General features: G+C 42.3%; 1 protein-coding gene across 3 annotated transcripts in view; it reads left to right on the top strand.

The window, feature by feature from the left end:
• The window catches only part of ARHGEF28 (Rho guanine nucleotide exchange factor 28), a 125,103-nt gene that overhangs the window by 22,533 nt on the left and 83,607 nt on the right, over nucleotides 1-18,963 (top strand). The window contains exons 3-4 of one of the 3 annotated variants that reach the window (XM_069776615.1): nucleotides 4,955-5,102; nucleotides 6,938-7,231. The exons of 1 other annotated variant lie outside the window; for it this stretch is intronic. In XM_069776615.1, the coding sequence (XP_069632716.1) occupies nucleotides 4,955-5,102; nucleotides 6,938-7,231 (442 nt within the window). The remainder of the gene's footprint in view (nucleotides 1-4,954; nucleotides 5,103-6,937; nucleotides 7,232-18,963) is intronic. One more of the 3 variants, XM_069776616.1, reaches the window with a different exon arrangement.

Genomic DNA, 18,963 nt, shown 5'->3' with positions numbered 1-18,963 from the left:
TGTGAAGCAGAGGGGCATTGCTTTGGTGGAGGAATACATTACTGAGGCTCATTGCAAGATCCAGCCCAATTCTTTCCTTCCTGTGTGTCTTGCTAGGAAAGGAAGAAGAGGATGGAGCTGGAATTGTTGGCACTTCTGTCGCTCTCCAAGTTCATTTGTTTGCAGAGGAAAGATCTGTTCAGGTAGTTCCTGCTGCAACCTGCTCCCTGGGCTGGGCTGGGCTTGCCTGAGGGAGCCAGGAAATAAATGCCTCTGCAGGGAATGGGTATAATGGAAAAATATAAATTATCCCTCAGATTTAAGCTAATAAAATAAACCCTTTTCTTAAAGGGCTAATGTACGGCTTCTGGGTTTCTGCCTACGTGAGCTTATTTTGTGTGTGCAAAGAAGCTGATAGAGATCAAGTTTGTGCATATTTCTGAAGCTCTGTTGCACTTCTCTAACACTGAGCTTTAACAATTGCTACCACACATAGTAATCCAAAGTAGAATAGCACAGAATATTTCAGTCGGAAGGGACCTACAACGATCATCTAGTCCAACTGCCCAACCACTTCAGGGCTGACCAAAAGTTAAAGCATGTTATTAAGGGCATTGTCCCAATGCCTCTTAAACACTGACAGGCCTGGGGCATCCACCACCTCTCCAGGAAGCCTGTTCCAGTGTTTGACCAAAGTAGTTGTGGCACTGAAATTTTGTTTTATTTGCAAGGTATGTATTTTTCAACACTTCGTATATTAATCTTTCCAGGCTGTTCTTATATGGCCTGGGAGGCCCTAATTTTTTTTTGGTTTTGCTTCTAATAAGGTTCTCTGCATCAGTCTTTTCCCCAGACCTTCATGTGACAAATGCTGGGGTGTATCATCCTTGGGAGAAATTTTTGGCCCAAAGCTCTTCAATGTCTTGATCAAAGTTGTGGAAGAAGTGTACAGTCATTGCTAGTAAGGTTGGCAGCTCTCAGTAAAATGGTGGATTACGTGTGTGCAGCGCTGATAGCATGGTAAAGTCAATGCCCTTGAGTGATCTGCATTTAAATGCAGCTAAAGGCAAGGTCATACATCCAACAACAGAGTGCAAAGAACTCTGCAAAGAACTAAATAAGCTGGCAGACTTTTCTCTCATCTCCTCTTCCTCTCCTCCACCCTGAAAGGCTGCATTTTGGTCCGGCTTGGAAGTTGGGTGAATCCTTCTGCCTTTTCCAGCTGCAGAGTCTGGAAGAGGCTCACAACATGCATCACTTTCCCCAAGTATTTTTCTACCTAGAAGTTTTCTAGAATGGACTGCAAGGTGATCTTTGTTTGAAGAAAAAAAAAATCAAATAGTTCCGATAACAAAGTTGGCTTCACACAGAGGAAATGAACAGTGTGGTAATTACAGTGTTATCTCGCTGCAGCTTGCTTCACAGCTGTGAAAAGGAATGGGAAAGCTCCCTTGATGAGTGCATAGACATACACAGGGACACCTCTTGTGGCAACAATAAAAGCATCCTCAGAGTTCGGTGGTATTTTTGTTTTCATGTGTGTAATGAACAAGCCTCTGCCAGCAGTGTTTGGAGGGAAGTGCAAGTGGTCATAAGAGTGGGAAAGACTGGTCTGCCAAATACATACATTTGTGCCAGCAGTGCAAAGGGATTGTGGGTGCAGCCATCTCCATCAGTCACATTTGTTTGTGATATTGTCTAGCTGCATTACAGTATCTTTTTTTTATTAGTGCATATATATATTTATATAAGGATGTAGATTGTATGTGTGCTACATATGCAACATATTGTCTAATAATTAACTGTACGATAACTATATTAAAATGTAAAAAAAAGATTTTGCAAATGTAGGAAAGGAATTGATGAAACATAGTATAAGGTTCTTCTTTCTAGTTTCACTCTGTCCTATGAACGCCATTTCTTTAGCAGCCTATAGATCCCTAACGCTTTTATTGGAAGTGCTGCTTTACATTCAAACCTGGCATTAAACAGATGTAATTCTGTGCTAAGGGAACACTGTGCTGAAGGAAGAGGTACTTAAATAATCGGGTTTAAATGTAGTATTAGATACATTTTGAACAGCCATGGTGTTCCCTTTAGCACAAATGATTTTATTTTTTTCATGTCTTTTCCAAAGGGTGGCTAGCATATCTTACCTGATAAAGATCAAAGTTTCCATGCAGGTTGGTATCACAATGTCTCTGAAGTACAGTAAGCATGCCTTCCGAAACACGGGCTAAGATAGGCTCTGCCATGTGTAGGTCTGAAGCCAGGGTGAAGGCTGTAGCTCCGAGGAGAGGATGAGGGGGGCAGAAGGGCTAATGTGCGGTGGAAGAGGAGTCGTTGTGTGAGAGGGCAGGCAGCAGTGCGGCTGGCACGGGGCATGGCCGCATGGGACAAGTGCTGTGCAAAGCAGTGGAGGGACTGGAAGGGATGGAAGTGGAAGGGTGAACTCCAGCAGCAGTAGGATGCAATTGTAAAAGATTTTCAGGTGGTGAGAAGGGGAGATGACATAAGTGCAGCAAGGGTATTTTGAAGAGGAGTAGGTGAGAAGAGAAAAGATGCTTTGAAGCTAGAGCAAAAGGCATTTGTGGTGGCCTGAACAGCAAACTGATGCATGTTTTAGTAGTGGCAGCAAGGAAGATGATGACGGAATTGAGCAACATGAAACGAGAACATCTGAAGACAGGATGGTTGCGAGGGCAAATGGGAAGTGCTAGAGGTGATGATAGGGGCTTGTCCTTTGTGAAAGGACATGTGCTTCTCATGCCAAGTGTGGTAACCATCCAGCGTCAAAAGTGTAGCTTAATATTCCCCTGTGAAAGTTACTTACTCTGTTGTCTTTGATTCCTCTCTAGTAATATAGCATTTAACCCTCTTTCTGGATCACGTGGGATTTTCCAAATGAATCACTTAATTGTTTATCCAGATATAAGCGAGCTGCCATTTTGCCTTCCTTCTGTAAAATCTTTGCTTAAGTTACCAGCAATTTCTTATTCTGGAGGGTTGTAAGGAGTGGGTTCTGAAAAACCTGCTCTTATCATATACACATGAGCTTTCCGCTCCATCTTTTCCCCTCTTGCTTTTTTCCTTCACCCATTATAAGACAAGGAGTTGTGAAATTCTCCCCCGTGCCTGCACATTATGCAGTGTGATCAGTTTAAGATATTCCTCTGTCCTTACTGAGTCTAAATTAACATTTTTTAAAAGAGGAGCAGTATAAGCCAATGGCTACAATTTGAGCTTGATTTTTTTTTTTTTTTATTCCCCAAGAGTAGGCCTTTGAAATGAAAATGTTGGTAGAAAATATCTCCCTTGTTTCACGTAGTTAGTGCAAAAAAACCCCATGAAAGCTGGCTAGCTATGTAGTCCCTCAGCCTTAGGGGTCCAGAGGCTATACAGGTGGTTTGAGAGTTGTGGCCACAAGTGCCCATGTGGAAGAAATTCTGCTGTGCTCCTGTGCACCAGGCTGCTGTTAGCTAAGCACCTACTGGCGCAGTCTGTGGAGTGTCTTCAGGGATTTATCCTGTTCCTATCTCTACAAAATAGCCAGTATTACTCAACAGACAAAAAGGGCTATTCACAACTAACATAAAAAGATTTTTAAAAAAGGAGATTAATAACAACAATAACAATAATAATAAATTTGGGGTGTAACCGTGCACAGCACAAAGAGAAACAGGAGAAAACTCTTGGCCGTTATCACTTCAGGCTACTAAAAAGAGGTGCGTTATCAGTTTCTGGGGATGACAGGCATGCTTGCTTTCGATACTGGACTCCTAATGTTGTTTACACCTATCCTTAGAGGAACAATCCTATCTAAGGAAGATTTTGTGCCTGAAACTAGCCTTTGCCTCTTCACCCCTAGTTCAGTAGAACATCTGTATTTAAGAAGAAAACAAATGCAGGATTTGCATTGTTATGAGTGATGAGAAAGATGTCCTTGGGGAAGGCAGGCGACGATGTGAAGTTGTGGGGTGCGGCAAGAGTCTCACTGCAGTAAAGTGTATGTTTGCCATATAATGAACAGGGGAAAGAGCCAGGTGCTTGTCAGGACAGTCAGGGACATAACTGTGGTTTTCAACCACGGAAATTTCTGTGCTACCGTGTTGTGCTTTGGTGCAGGTTTTTACCAGAGTTGTTTACGGAGCCGGTGGAGTTAGTGCTGTGGTAACTGTTTTGAATAGAGGCAGAGCAGGCATCGTTTGGAAGCACGAATGGCTGAGATATTCTTCTGCAGCGTGTTTTCCAGAAAACACCATTTCTGCCAGATACTGGGGCAATTCTGTCTTATTTAGAACAACTCTGGCAGCCAGGGACTGTGGTGGAGCACACTGTCCTCCTCTTTGAGGAAATGCAACTTCATCGAAATTTCCTCCCTCAGACATGTCAGACATTTGTTATTGTTTGCTGCTTCTCAGATCCCTTTCCTGTTGTTCTTTGAAGCTATTGTATGACCGATTTTTCTTGGCTAGTTGCTTTCTATTTACTATAAAGAAATCCATGATCAGATATCTGAGAACTAGTATTACCAGCATAGGCAGTTGTAGAATTACATCAGTGCTTTTGTTTTGTAAACCGAGTCTAAGATAATTTCAATCACTTTTGAATTTTTAAATTTTTCTAACACAAAGCATGCTTTTGTAAATAGCAAAATACTCAGGTTCACCGACTTGCTTGTTCTGAAGCATTTTAAACAAAAAGTCAGTTATATTTGTGTGGCTCAGAATGAAAGGAATTCGCTGAAAGACATTATTTAAAAGGCAGTTTTTAAAATCACCTTTGCTTGTGCAGGCATAAAACCAGTGTTATTTTCTAAGTGGAAGTAGAAAACTGCAGATTTGTCATTGCATCATAGCCTCTGTATAGTAGAGTTGAAAAGGTTATAATAAACTTGCATCTGAAGTAAGTATCAGTGGGTTTGTTGGAGATGAGAAACTTACTGGATGTTTCTGAAAGCACCTTAATTTTTCAGGGACAGGTGACTATAAATGCAAAATTTGACAAAGACATTTACCTCCCAGAGGACGCCGAGTTTTACTTTGTTTATGATGGATCCCTGAAGAGGCACATAATGTTTGCTGCGCGAGTTAGTGACAATGCTCTTCAGTCCCTTGTTCCAGGTGAGCGTTAACTCCTGTTTACATTTGTCATCTCTTTGCTATACCCCACCCCCATTTCAAAGCTGGGCTCAACTGGACGTTTTGGTACAACTCTGTTTTATGTCTCTGTAATGGTGGAAAAGCAGGAATTGAATGGTGGCCTTTAGGATCCAGGCTGAGTTTGACTGACCATAGGTGATCCTGTAGCAATCCACTGCAGCACAGTATCAGGCGTAGACAGCGTTACTGGGCTTGCATAGTTGGGTGTGCATTAAAGTGCAGTCTTCAGGGATGGCATAATTTTTAATGTGAATGAATTCTATGCCACAACTGTTTGCCTCCAGGCGTCGTAACACCTGCAGAAGTCATGTTTTTTGTCTGAGCTTTCCCTGGGTGCAGCAGCCAGCGTGGCATGCCAGGCCCTCGTGGTGGAGATGTGTGATGCTTGGAGCTCTGCTGGAGAAGCGCACAGTGCAGAAGTGTCAGGGGTTCAAGGGGTGCCTCGCTGCAGACGGGGGATTTGCGTTGCCTCCCAGCCGGCTCTCTGCCTTGGCGTTGTCGCCCTCGTGGATGTAATATAAACCCTGGTTGTCACCTTTATTGTGTGCTTTGTGACCTTTTCATTTGTGTGAGTAGGTGGCTATAGACACGATGTACCTGTGCAATAGGATCTGCTTGTTATTTGTGCTTGTTTTCTGAAGGGGATTTAAAGTCTGAAAATAGCTGCTGAGTATAAAAAGGGAAAGTTCGCTGCTGTTACATGGTGACTCCTTTGATCCTGTAAATGGTAAATGATTGTGGTGGATTACAACTGGAGAAAATGCAGTTTTGAGGCCTGAAATGACACTGTTAAATGATTGCTTCTGGGCTAGGAATAAAAACAGGAGGCTACAGGCCACATTTAATCCTCTGCCTGTTCCTAACAGAAGCCATGAGCAAATGAAAATGAAGTGTGAGGTTAAAATATAGCCCTGCTGATGTTAGTGTTGTTTCGTAGTGGCCAAATTAAACATGAGGGAATGCAGAGCACTTTAAAAACAACTAGAGATGTGGTAGGTACGTGCTTTCTTCTGCAGTTACTAGACTGCATATATACTTGTAGTTCTTAAGCGATATTTTGGAAAATTTAGATTTGCATCCATAGTACGTCATGGTTAGCTCTCCAGTGAGAGGGACAGCTTACACCTGTTTTAGATGTATGACATCCACCCTCACTTAGATGGCAAAGGAGGAGGAGGAGGAGGAATGCACAAGGTACTTAAGAAGTTTGAGAGACAAACTCCCTTGGACTTTGAGGGTCCCAGCTGTAAGTTAGAGAGTTGGTACAGCGTTTAATCAAGTCTGCCAAAAGCATGAAGCATGCATTAGTTAAAAGCTTCTGGGTTTTGGCCTACATGGAGACAATGGGTAAGTACAAAATGGGTGTTAATACATAGGTATATTACTAAGAGTTTGTGTTGCAGGCCACTCTGCCACTCTTTTCATAAGCATCTCATTTTTCTTAGTTCTTATCCAAGAACCTTCAGGCTTTTGATTTGTGGGATTTCATCCTGATGTGGCTATACCTCTTCTTTCCATTGTGGTTAAAGAACCTTGACCTAGAAAGACTGGTTCTTGAATTAATTGTGTTAGTATAATTGGAAGGACTAGCAGTTCACAGTCTGGCTGAATCCAAGTTCATCACCAGAAATGGTTGGTGGATGCACTATGACAAATAGATGTTGTTAGAGGGAAGAATGAAATAATTCTGGATGAGTAGTCACAGCTTTTAGATGCGGGGGGAGGGGAATGAGGAAAAACTAATGTATTTTCTGAACATAGGTAATGCTAGTGATTAATTTACATTATAATTATAGGCCATGGATGCCAAGAAACAGTTTCTGTCTCTGTGTTAATGTACACAAGGGGATACTCGCCTGTGGTCCTCGGCAGCTGTCCTGTCACTTACAGAGAGAATCTGTCTTGCAAGTTGTCTCGCTTTCTGGTTGATCACGCAAAATGTGTCACTGCCACTAGTCACAAGATGTTGCTGGATAAGTTTGGGCTAAGGATAAAAGATCTGCAGTCCCTGGATAATGATTTGATGATGGCTGTTGCTCATGAAGAATTGCCATCGACCTGGAACATCCTTGGAAGCTCCTCAGAAGGTGGTAAGGTTTTATTTCAAGTTGGAAAGCTTTTAGTAGTGGTTTGGTGCACAGTTCAGAGCATAGTACCTCACCGTTTTATCCCAGGTTCTCAACCCTTGTGCTTTATTTTGTGGTTAAGATGAAAAATTGTTCAAGTATGAGAAGGGTAATCCGAGATTTGGTTTGTGCCCAGAGGTTTAAAAAGCATAATAATGGTTATTGTAACTCAATCTCTCCAGAAGCCTTTTCTGCCTTGACTCACTGTGAATACAGTTCTTTATTTATAAATAGACTCTGTCTTTGCAAGATTAAAGAGCTGTCTGTTTAAAAAAAGCAAGAATTGCAGCAGTAAAGTATTGCTGCCATGATTCCAACCAAGTGAGATATTTCAATTACGCAGACAAAAAGCAGACAGTCATAAAACAGAAGAATGTGTTACTGTAGGCATTCTGATGTATAGAATAAACATAATTTTTATCACGGTTCTGTCAGTGTTTATGCTTTATTTATGACTGTGCTCATTCTTTGGGGAGAATATCATTAAACAAGTTTTGTGGCTTTTTTTTATTGTAGAGGAAGTGGGATGAAAATATACACGAAACTTTACATTAGGGTATGCCATTGAAAAATTTTGTAACAAAATCGGGTGAAATTTTCCTGGTTTCATTGCAAACAGAAAACTAGTTGGGTTTTGGTGAAGTGTATAATTTTTTTTGCAGACCCAGCTGATTTACAGCTGAGGTTGGAAATAGTGTTAAACTTGATGGCTTCACATGTTTTTCATTGAAAATTTGGTATTTTTGGCTGTTTTTCTTTTAGTACTTTAAATTGCTAAAAATTGGAGAACAGGCAGTTTCCATATGAGCCAAACTGAAAGAGACACTCAGGCAAGCTTTTGGGAAGTAAAAACACAGCACTTAGCAAATTTCTTTGGGTGAGGGCTTTTTTCCTGTCTTAAATTTTTCTAATTCTTAATGACAGATAGCTTGAAGTCTGCTATTGCCTTGCTCAGGAGAAGGATGTTTTTCGTCTGTCTGTTGTAAACAGCTCTTTCAAGAGATGTAAAAACAAATACCAAGTATCATTCAAATATTGGCTAGACAGGAGAGAATAAAAAAAAAAAAAAAGCTCTTACTTGTTTCATTTTGGTGCGTAGTAAATATTTGTTCACATAACTCAACTGCTGGAATGGCTGCTGGATCTTGGCAATGAAGACCTTGATTTAAAGCCTGAAGAAATCAGCTGTAGTTTTGTTCACAGACTTGGCTAAGCTTTTCATCAAAACTGGTTGAAGCCCAACCCAGAAGCATCAGCAGGATACCAACAGTACTGAGATGCTGAGGCAAAGCCAGCAGGGTACCTGCTTGCTTGAAACATGGGGAGGTTTGTGCTGGCTGTGTTGTGGGTCCAGAGGGTCAGAGATCAGCTCAGCTGGTACCAGATTAAGCTCTGTCAGGGCAGTTGCTATCCAAATAGCAGAATTACTTCATTTTTTAGTTATGCTCATTGTTAATTTTTCAGGTGTACTGCAACATTTATATAGAAGAGAGTATGTTGCCCTGTGAGAGTTCCATAGGACTTGTATTTTATTGTTTCTGTGTCTTTTTCATACTTCGTTCACTTTTCAGATTTAAATATTACACATAAATGAAATTTGAATACAGCAGAAAAGCAGGAACCTGTGCTCCTGTCACTATGCAAAGTCTTTGTGAACGTTTGAAATGTTAGATGAGCGTGTCTTGAGCATGCTGCATTAGTGGTTGCCTCATGGGCACTGTTGCACTGAAGAGGTGACATCTACCTTTGTACCCCAGTCATTGCTCTTAAATAAGCCTGGGATTTTTCCCCATGTTTCTGAATAAAACAAAAACTGATCTAAATTCCTGGGGCCTGGTAGTGTTGCTCGTGGACAGTGAGGAGCTCTCAGTGCAGTCCTGCCTGGGCAGTGCTTACTGGCCGTCCTTGTTGAGTGGGGGGCTCCTGAAAGCTTTTCAGGCAGCTTCTCCTTCAGCCCAGGGGAGGTCAGTCATTGCCTTTGTCTCTCTCTGAGGTCCGGGCTTGGGCTGGGCCTAACATCTATTTTGGTATCCTCTAAGCAGTTTGTAGAATTTTTCTTTGGCTCCTGTATCCTTTCTCGCTCCTTTCTCAAAATACAGTTTTGATTCTTCTTACAGCCATATTCTCCTTTCACCTGACTCTGGGAAGCACTGACTCGTGTTGCTTCCTTGTGCCGTTCCCACCCCTGTGTTTTTGTCCCCACCCCTGTGTTTTTGTCCCCAAAGGCAAGAGGCCAAGCTCAGCCCAGGATTGCATGTGGCTGAGGGAGCCCTGTGCACGCAGGGGAAGGAGAGGGAGGGAGAGGGGGATGGACTGGGGCAGGAGGGCTTCAGATCTCAGCATAGGGGAGAAGAGGAGGAGAAGGTTCTTCATCTTCCACCGTGAGGTGATAAAGGGTTGTCCCAGCACTCTGTTTCTTCCCCACACTGCAGAAGATCAAAATGGTTGAGAAACAGGGAATTGATGAGGATTTAGAAAGAGGACGAGACCTTCTTTCCCTACCTGCTGTCCCTGCAACTCCTTGCCCCGAGGGTCTGAGGGTGTCTTGACACTTGACAGTGTCAGGATGTTCTTAACAGTATTGGTTTTGTGAAAGGTGTGGGTGCTATCATCTGTCACTAGTTAGGACCTCATGCTTGTGAGATTCTGTCAGTTTCCAGAGCTGCTGGGCTATTTTTACTGGAAAAAAATTACTTCTGAGTGACACGTTGCTGGAGAAGATTATTGCACCATCTGGTGTTTTTGGACCTCATTCATTTTTATGAGGATTTAGAAACATATGGGTTGATGGAAAGATAGAAGAATAATTTATTCATAGGAGTTTTGGTATTTGGAAAAAGTGTTTGCATTCTCTTTATAAGGTACAAAACCAATTGGATAAAGAGAGAGCCTGGATTGTTTAGGGAGCATTGCAAATAATTCAGGAATTTAGTGCAGTTGCACAGGTCAGGACTTGTTAACCACATCATTTAAAGTTCAACAAAAGAAACAAGAAAGCATGAACCTTTTGGTAATCCTCACTTGTAATAAGTGCCTGTGTGACAGCCACGTCAGGAGCTGCTCACTCACCCAAACTGGTCAGATGTTCAGATCGCCTGGTCCACAAGCAGTTCGCTGCTAGAGGAAACTGAGGACCCAACAGAGGTGCTATGCTTAGATGTTTATTTGTTGGTGGGTTTGAAGAAAGAGGAAGGAGAGATAGGGAGGAGGGAGAGAGAGAAGCTGATTTTCTTGTTGATTGCACCTTCGTAAAGGGTATTTTCCGTCTGAAAACTGGATTATTCAACTTACGGAGATCATCAATATTAAATATAAAGCCAAATACCTTGTTAGAGCTGCTTGAAAAAAAAAAAAAAGGAGAATCTTCCCATAGTTTTTCAGTTTACCAAAAAAAAAGAAAGATGGAGTGGTTTAATCTGGATGAGAAAAATGATTCCAAGTAACCTTTCCTTTTCTAGTACCCTCAGATTAGGGCAGTCTTTTAGGACTGGCAGTCCCCAGGGACCATCAGGCATAGGTTCAGTATCTTCACTGCAACTTTTTTGTCCTTGACACACCCAGGCTTACATCCCTTGGGTGTTGGAGGGGGAGTGGGAGCACAGGAGTGTGGACCTTGCAAGGGGTCTGCCTTACATACAGGAGGCTGAGGGCATCTCAGTTTCTGGTTGTTTTAAGGGCATTGCTGGGAGGCTGAGTTCAGGTTGTCTGAACTTAACTGTGCTGGTAATCAATCAAGAAGAGTTGCTGCTGGCTTGGCCACTATTGACAGTTATTTTCAAGAGGAAGAGTACTCTTTTAGGTTTAAGGCTATTACTAGAAGCAATAAAATTACAGCTGAATTATGAAACTTAATTGTGGATCATAGGGAAGGGAATAGTGTCTATACCTGTTTAATTCCCTTTCATGAAGAAGGAGAATTTCTGTTTTATTTCATAAATGCTTCGTAATTGTTTTCTAGGAAAGGGTCTTTTGGAGTGAACCGGATTACCCAACCTTGCTGCTTTATATTGTGCCTTTGGGGAACACTCTTCTATTTTCTGTGCCATTTTGACTTTATTGCCCTCTCCCTGCCCTTTTCTTTGTAAATCCTGTTACTGTTTCCACTTGGCATTAAGCACATTCCTGCTAACCTGCCCAGTTCAAACCTGGCTGATGCATGTCATATTTTTGATCTAAATTAAAGAAGATTCTGTCTGTGTCTTTTCCTCAGTTGGAATTTTAGATTCCTTTTTTCCTGCAGAAGGAAAGGGAGAGGGAGGGAAAGTGCCTGATCTCCTTCATGGAAGTAGGTGAACATTGGGAACAGCAGTTAAATATTTCTAGGTGTGGTGAGCCTTGTGAGGAGAGGCAATATTTTTTTGGTCAGACAGTTTATAGGGGTTAGAGAAACAGACAGTTCTGTGGCCCTGTAGGAGTTTGCCCCTTTGGAAACTGCACGGGGCAGAGGGAGGAGGATGCTTGCTTGGGTGTCGGGAAGCAGACGAGTGTCTTCCAGTGCCCGCTTCTCACCAAGAAACCTGCGGCACGGGGCAAGATATTGGCAAGCATGCTTCAACCTGCGGGTCCCCAGCAAGCATCCAATCCTCATCTCCTCGTCAGTGGTACTAATAGCAGAGAGGAGATGTTTGAGATCCCCCTGACCATGAAGGGGCTTTTCGGGAAAAGCCCCAAGCACATGGAGGAGATGGTGATATGCAGAGTAACAGTAGAGCAAGTACTGTAAGAGATACAACAGATTAAGTTTCCTATTTAAGGCAATATATAAGTAGTGGGGCTCAGAAGCCTGGTCTGCTGCTGGAGAGACCAGGTATGAAGCTATGGTCTGACCCGGACCCCAACCTTGAGTTGGCACTGGACTGGAGAGCCCTTCTCTGCTCCTGGCTGAGAGGGTGTCCCCGCCTGGTGTTGAGCACTCCGGCGGTGCTCAGTAAACAAGTGTCTTAAACCAAAGAGCTCGAGGCAGTGTTTCGCTGCAATACAAAAGCATGAGGAATATTCCTCTGCTAATAGAAACCATCTCCTGTAGTGTTTTGCATCTTTGTTGGGGTCACTGAAGCAGTAAAGTCAACTGAATCTTCACCTGACAGCGTAGGTGGTGGCACCATGTGCAGCCTTTACCACATGGGGCTGGTGGATGGGATCCTTCTCTAACCCTCCTGCTGCTAAAACCGCTGGGGCAAGACTCCTTCAAGTCCATCTTTGCAATGGAGCTTAACCTTCCCTCATCTCTTCCTTTTCTTCTGCAGTATTGATGCCAGCCTCTCGGTCTTAGTTGATAAATGTATGATGAATAGGGGGACTAATTAAAGAAAAGGGGGATGTTCCAGATATTTGGTAAGTGGAAAGGGGAGATGTCACCACAGCCCTGCCCTCAGATGGGCTGTCATGTACCTGACTTCGTGCATTGTGACCACTGTCTATTCAGAGAACCACTTGTGTGTATTTTTGCAGCAGCAGGGTGCGCTGAAGATGGCTTTATAAACAATCTCGCACCTAACGGAAAAATGAAAAAATGAATAGTAATGCATAAAAGTATGAAGCCAGGAAAAGCTGGAATTTGTCAGCCAGTTTTGATGTCTCCCCCTGCTTTTCAAGTCACAAGTCTTGCGGTTTTTAGTCTCCTTCCAGGAAATGAATGAGATTCATAGCCCTGAAAGGGCTTAGTCAGTTCTGTCAGAGAGAAGTACTTGGTTTTAGTTTATTGTTTTGGACATAGGAAGGGGTTCAGGTGCAAGGAAGAACAAAAGGATTTGTTTAATGTTTAAAACAGACTGTGTTTGGCTCAGCTCTGTGTAACTCAGTCTTTTGGCTGCAGAATCGGGATGCAATGCAAAACAACATCCTGATAGTGCATATCTTTTACAGCACCACCTGCCTTGCAGTAGCTGACCCTGTATGAATCAGCCAGCAGTGCGTCTTTCAGATCTTAGGAATTGTCGGTTTTGTGTCTTAATGGAAAATGTTACCTTATACCGTTTCAATATTAATAAGTTGAAGAAGCCTTGTGTTTTTCATTTTTCCCTCATCTTCTTCTTGTTTGCAGCTGAATGCAGTTGAATTAATTATGTTGTTTTTTCACAACATTTTTTAAAATTTCTTTATGGTTTTCTTTTTGTCTTGTTTGTTTGTGTCCTCATGTGTCACTTCCCCCCCCTTTTGCCACATTTGAAACCTTCCTCAAGGGAAAGGGAAAAGAAAGTGAAAAGTGTGGGAAAATGCCATTGGTTCTGTCACAGTGAGGAGCTGTAAGAGGAGGTGGTGAAAGAGAACTGAAACTGGAAGTAGTTCTTAAGAGAAAAAATGTTAAACCTCAGTTGTTTCAGAATTATCCTTTTTTTTAGTGCAAATTTTTCTTTTTAGGCAGATCTATTTAAAAAGCTTATTATCAGTCATCATGTCCTTTTTTTTTGTTTTGCTATTGCTGACCCTGGAATAGAACCATAGCAGAATTTGGATGGAAGGGGTCCCTGGAAGTGGCCTGGTCCTACCCTCCACTTGGAGTTGGGTCAGGTTGCTCAGAGTCAGGTTTTGAGCACCTCCAAGGACAGAGAGTTTGTAACACCTTTGGGTGACCTGTCCCAGTGTTTCACCATCCTTGTGGTGAAAAATAATTCCCTTGTATTGAAAGAACATATTTACCTTTCCATTTATCCTTCCAACTTTACAATTTGTATTTCAGATTTTAGTATCATGAGGCTATTAGTAATTGCTTTATGTCATCAGATTCTGCTCACTCCTGGGCAAGCTAGGTGGGAGTAGTAAGAGGAGAGTAGCCCACCAAACACATAGTCTATAGAGGTGAAGGATGGGGAGGAATGCAAGTGCTGTTTCTAAGTGCATCAGGGGTGAAAAAAAGTGGAGCTGCCGGGTGGTTCTGCTACCATGTACATTCAAGCTAGCCGTGAACAAATTTAGCTTAAGGTTAGATGAAGGTTGTTAGGTTGGCAGATAAAAATTAGTTACAAGAATATTTGTAGTGAGATAATAAAAGTTATTATTGTAGATGGTGTTCTAAGACCACAAAGATTAATTACTGTTTATTAGTTATTTTTAAAACTAGGTTCTCTTGTAGCAGACTTACTCATACTGCATTGTTTTTAAGGTTTGGTCGCCAAAAGAGTAACTTTATTTGCAGCAGTGTTGGAGTAGAGAGAGGCGGCTATCCTCTTGTTTGGGAAGGTTTCCTAAGGGCTCTCTTTTTGCCGAGTGGGAAAGTCCTAATCTTACTTTGCTGAGAGCAAGTTTATCTGGCTTCTTTACAGTGTTACAATATACATTGAAACCCAGTGGCCCCAGGCCAAAGTTTTAATCAGAGGATGGAGTTCAGAGTAAAGTTTGCCTTTTTATTTCTGTGTTTTTAATCTCAGGGTTGGGGTGTGGTTAGTATTTAATCAGATGCTTAGTGTGCTTATGTCCTGGTTTCGGCTGGGATAGGTTAATTTTCTTTCTAGTAGCTGGTATAGTGCTATGTTTTGGATTTAGTGTGAGAGTAATGTTGATAACACACTGATGTTTTCAGTTGTTGGTAAGTAGTGCTTATCCTAAGTTACGGATTTTCCAGCTTCTCACGCCCAGCCAGCAAGAAGGCTGGAGGGGCACAGGAAGTTGGGAGGGGACACAGCCAGGACAGCTGACCCAAACTGGCCACATTCCATACCATGTGATGTCATGTCCAGTATATAAACTGGGGGGAGTTGGCCTGGGGGGGGGGGGGGGCGGATTGCTGCTTGGGAACTAATTGGGCATTGGTCAGTGAGTGGTGAATAATTGCATTGTGCATCACTCGTTTTGTATATTCCAATCCTTTTATTAGTATTATTGTCATTTTATTATTGTTATTATTATCATTATTAGTTTCTTCCTTTCTGTTCTATTAAACTGTTCTTAACCCACAAGTTTTACTTTTTTTTTTCCCCAATTCTTTCACCTGTCCCACTGGGTAGAGGGGAGTGAGTGAGCGGCTGTGTGGTGCTTAGTTGCTGGCTCGGCTTAAACCACGACAGCTTAATACTGGTTGATATATTTCCATGTGTTTTAATTAGATGGACTTCTGTGCTGGCTGGTTATTAACACTGTATGTAGAAAAAATGGTCTAGCTGGAAACATCCAAAGAATCCACTTTGATGTCTAAACTGGGACTTTAGCAGAATGTAAGTACTCCAGACCAAGGAGCAATTCTGAAAACTAATTTTTTAGTGAACTGTTTAACCTGGAAATGCATAATGTTTTTCAGCGGCTATGTTTTGGACCACAGCATTTCCTGGGTGTCTAAACTGGAAATCCCTGGCACCACACAAAGGAGTGCTGGTGCCTGGCATCCAGCAGTGCTCTGTTGGGGTCCAGACTGGTGGCATGGCCTTGAGTCTGCCAAAGTCCTTGTGGGGAAGGCTGTCTGAAGTACACAAATACCAATGGGGCCAGTGCAAAGCACAGATGATGTTATCAATCTCTATTCATAAACTTAGCTAGGGAAAGGGAAGATACTGGCGCACATTTTTGTACTGTGTCTGAATGGTTAGGGCATTCTCCAAGCGAGGGAGACACCCGGGCTCTCAGCATCATTTTTCACATCTGATGACAGTCTAATGAGAAATGCATCCATGTCCAAACAGCAGAGACTTCTCCCAGCTGATTTTTGTGTTGTCGTCAGTCTGCTGCTTTCTTGGTCTTCTGCCCAGCATCCCTTGGATTTCCTTCTGCACCATGCCATGACCCATTTTCAATTACTCTGCAATGGAGGGGTCAGGGCATGCTCCCACCAGGTGAATGATCAGAGGAAGTTTGAAGATGTGTGTGGGTTCACATCCCATCTGGCTGAGGAGGAAGTTGAACTGAGGTCTCCCATTTTTGAAGTGGCACATCAGACATTGTTTCCACTGTCTCTGGATGGGTTTTGGGAAGCCTGAGCCCTGCTCATTTAAATGTTCCTCCATAGAAGAAGGTCTCCGATCCAGGCAGACCAAGGTGTTTGGTGAATAGTGCTTGGTTGGGCTTTGAAGCTGTGGGTTGGAGTCAGGTCCTCATGCCTCTGTATTCCCTGTGGGCTGACTTTAGCCAGACACTCACTCACGGTGTGGGTTTTGCTCTGGTGAGACCCCACCTGGAGTACTGCATCCAGCTCTGAAGTCCTCAGCACAAGAAAGACATGGACCTGTTGGAGCAGGTCCACAGGAGGGCCACAAAAATGATCGGAGGGCTGGAACACCTCTCCTGTGAGCCTGGAAAAGAGAGGGATCCAGGGAGACCTTACTGTGGCCTTTCAATATATAAAGGGCACTTATAAGAAAGGTGGAGAAAGACTTTCTATCAGGGCCTATAGCAACAGAACAAGAGGCGACAATTGTAAACTGAAAGAGGGTATATTTGGATTGGATATAAGGAATAAATTTTCTATGATGAGGGTGGTGGGACACTGGAACAGGTTGCCCAGAGAAGTTGTGGATGTCCCATTACTGGAAGTGTTCAAACTCGGGTTGGATGGGGCTTTGAGCAGGCTGATCTAGTGAAAGATGTCCCTGCCCATGGCAGGGGGGTTGAACTAGGTGATCTTTAAAGGTCCCTTCTGACCCAAGCCATTCTGTGGTTCCATATCGCTGTTTAGCAAAGCAGTTCTGCAAATGCTTCAGTTGGATTTAGTGGACTTAAAAGTTGCATGTACTTGAAAACTTTGAAACGTATATGCCTTCTCACTTAATAAGATATGTCAACACTATAATTCATACAGTTAATGATTAATGTTGGTAACTAAAATGCAACAATGATCATTGTCTCACAGTGACTGAAATTAGAAATATTTTGCAGACCTTTCAGGAAAAAATCCTATAGTTCACTACTTTTCTCTGCGGCCTAGGATCCTGCAGCAGATCCTGTGTCCAGCTGGACATATTTTTGTCTAGAATCTGAAATGGGGAGACCTAGAAACAATTTTATTGCCCAAAACCCGGGGAGAAAATAAGTGTTGCATGGGCAGGTTAATGTACCAGGTCACATGTAGGCTAACCACAAGTAAGAGGGAAGTTTGAAGATGCATTTTTTTAAAAGAAATGACATGTGACATTTTATATATAGGTGTGTTATAGAAATACTTAGGTACATACTGTGTATCTATTTAATGATATTCTGTTTTAAATAATGCCCCCTGCATCTTGTTAATGTGCCTGCTTCTGTTAGAACTGCAGTGAAATAAAGGTTTCAGACACTACATGCAGGTTTGCTGGCTGTTACAGCGCTAGAGTCTGTGTCCTGAAGCTCCCTCTTACTCTGATGTCTGGAATTTGTTTCATTTATTGAAGGAAGCTTGACCTGGTTTTCTGGGATTTGACTCTGAAAGTTTTGGTTCCACTTGAAACAGAAAGGTAAAAGGTCTGGATGTGTTGCCACCATATATTCAGAGCAAAAACTGATCACCAGTGGAGATTCCGCAGTAATTTTCCCTATGGAGCAGCAGAGCAAGTTCCTTAGGTTTCTTGCCGTTCTGGCTTTATGAGATGGGGAGATACAGGTTTTTTTAATATTATAACATATCCAAGTCCAACATTTTCAAAGGAGGCTAATGATTTTGGCTCCCAGCTATCAGGATGTTCCAAAAGGTCCAGCTTTGCAGAAAGCAACTGTTCTGTTAAGATGTCTGGAGAGGATGTAGTCAGCTGAGACATGACAGTAACCTTCAATTATGTAAAAGGAAGCTGCAAAGGGAAGGGAATGGAGTGGTTTTCATGCCTGTTTCAGGTGGGACAAGGAGAAGCAGGGTTGTACTGAGAAAGGGTGAGCTAGGTTAGGCATTTCAAATCTTTGTAACTGTGAGGGTAAAATTATCCCTTGTGTAGATTGCCTACGGAGGTTATGAAAACCTCTCATCATTGGAAGGTTTTTAGAACAGATGAGACAAACATCTCATTTGCAATTTAGGATGAGCCGATACTAACTTAAGGGAAGGGGTGGATTAGAGACCTCTCGAGGACTCTTCAAGGTTGGGGTTTTTTTGATGATTCTATAAAATAAATATTCCCAAGACTTTCAGAGGGAGTACTTAAACAGAATAGGAGTCAGCCATGAGCCATTGTATTTGCTTGTAACTATATGATACCTTTGCTCAATGCATAAGTGTTTCTGAAAAATATGTTTATTAGCTTTTTGGCTACATAACTGCTCTCTCTGCTGGGGGATTGCTTCCAAGCTTTTACAAGACAGTTTTCCAATTGCTTTTACAAGACATTTTAATCTTCTAAATATTGATGCAGACAGGAAATTTGGCAGCTATTTACTGTGGATTTTAACTCTATATTATTTACACAAATGTATGCATGTACCTACATATGCTTCAGGAGCTTCACCTTTCCTTTGCAACTGGAGCGTACAATTTTCAATAATGTGTTCTGAACTGGTTGGGTAACAGAGCATAAAAGTCCATTGTATCAGGATGATAAATTTCAATGGAATTTCATAAATCACTGGAAACCTAATAGATTTCAGCCAGTTGTTCTGAGAGCTGTAGAGTAACTGCCCTTAAATACTTGACCCTTGTGAAAGTACCCTTATATTTAACTTCATACCAAAATATCAGTGTAAGGAACTGGTTGAGTGGCACTTGAGCTTAATTTTATTTATTGCCTTTAAATTGCAGAGGTTTTGTGTTTGAGAGTGTACATAGACAGATAAACCCTTCTTTGAATAAAGGCCAGGGAAGGTCTGGAGTG

The sequence above is a fragment of the Haliaeetus albicilla genome, chromosome Z (assembly GCF_947461875.1).
Source record: "Haliaeetus albicilla chromosome Z, bHalAlb1.1, whole genome shotgun sequence".
In the NCBI taxonomy this organism is placed as follows: Eukaryota; Metazoa; Chordata; class Aves; order Accipitriformes; family Accipitridae; genus Haliaeetus; species Haliaeetus albicilla.
Note: the sequence above shows the minus strand (reverse complement) of the source record. Positions and strands in the feature narration are given on the sequence as shown.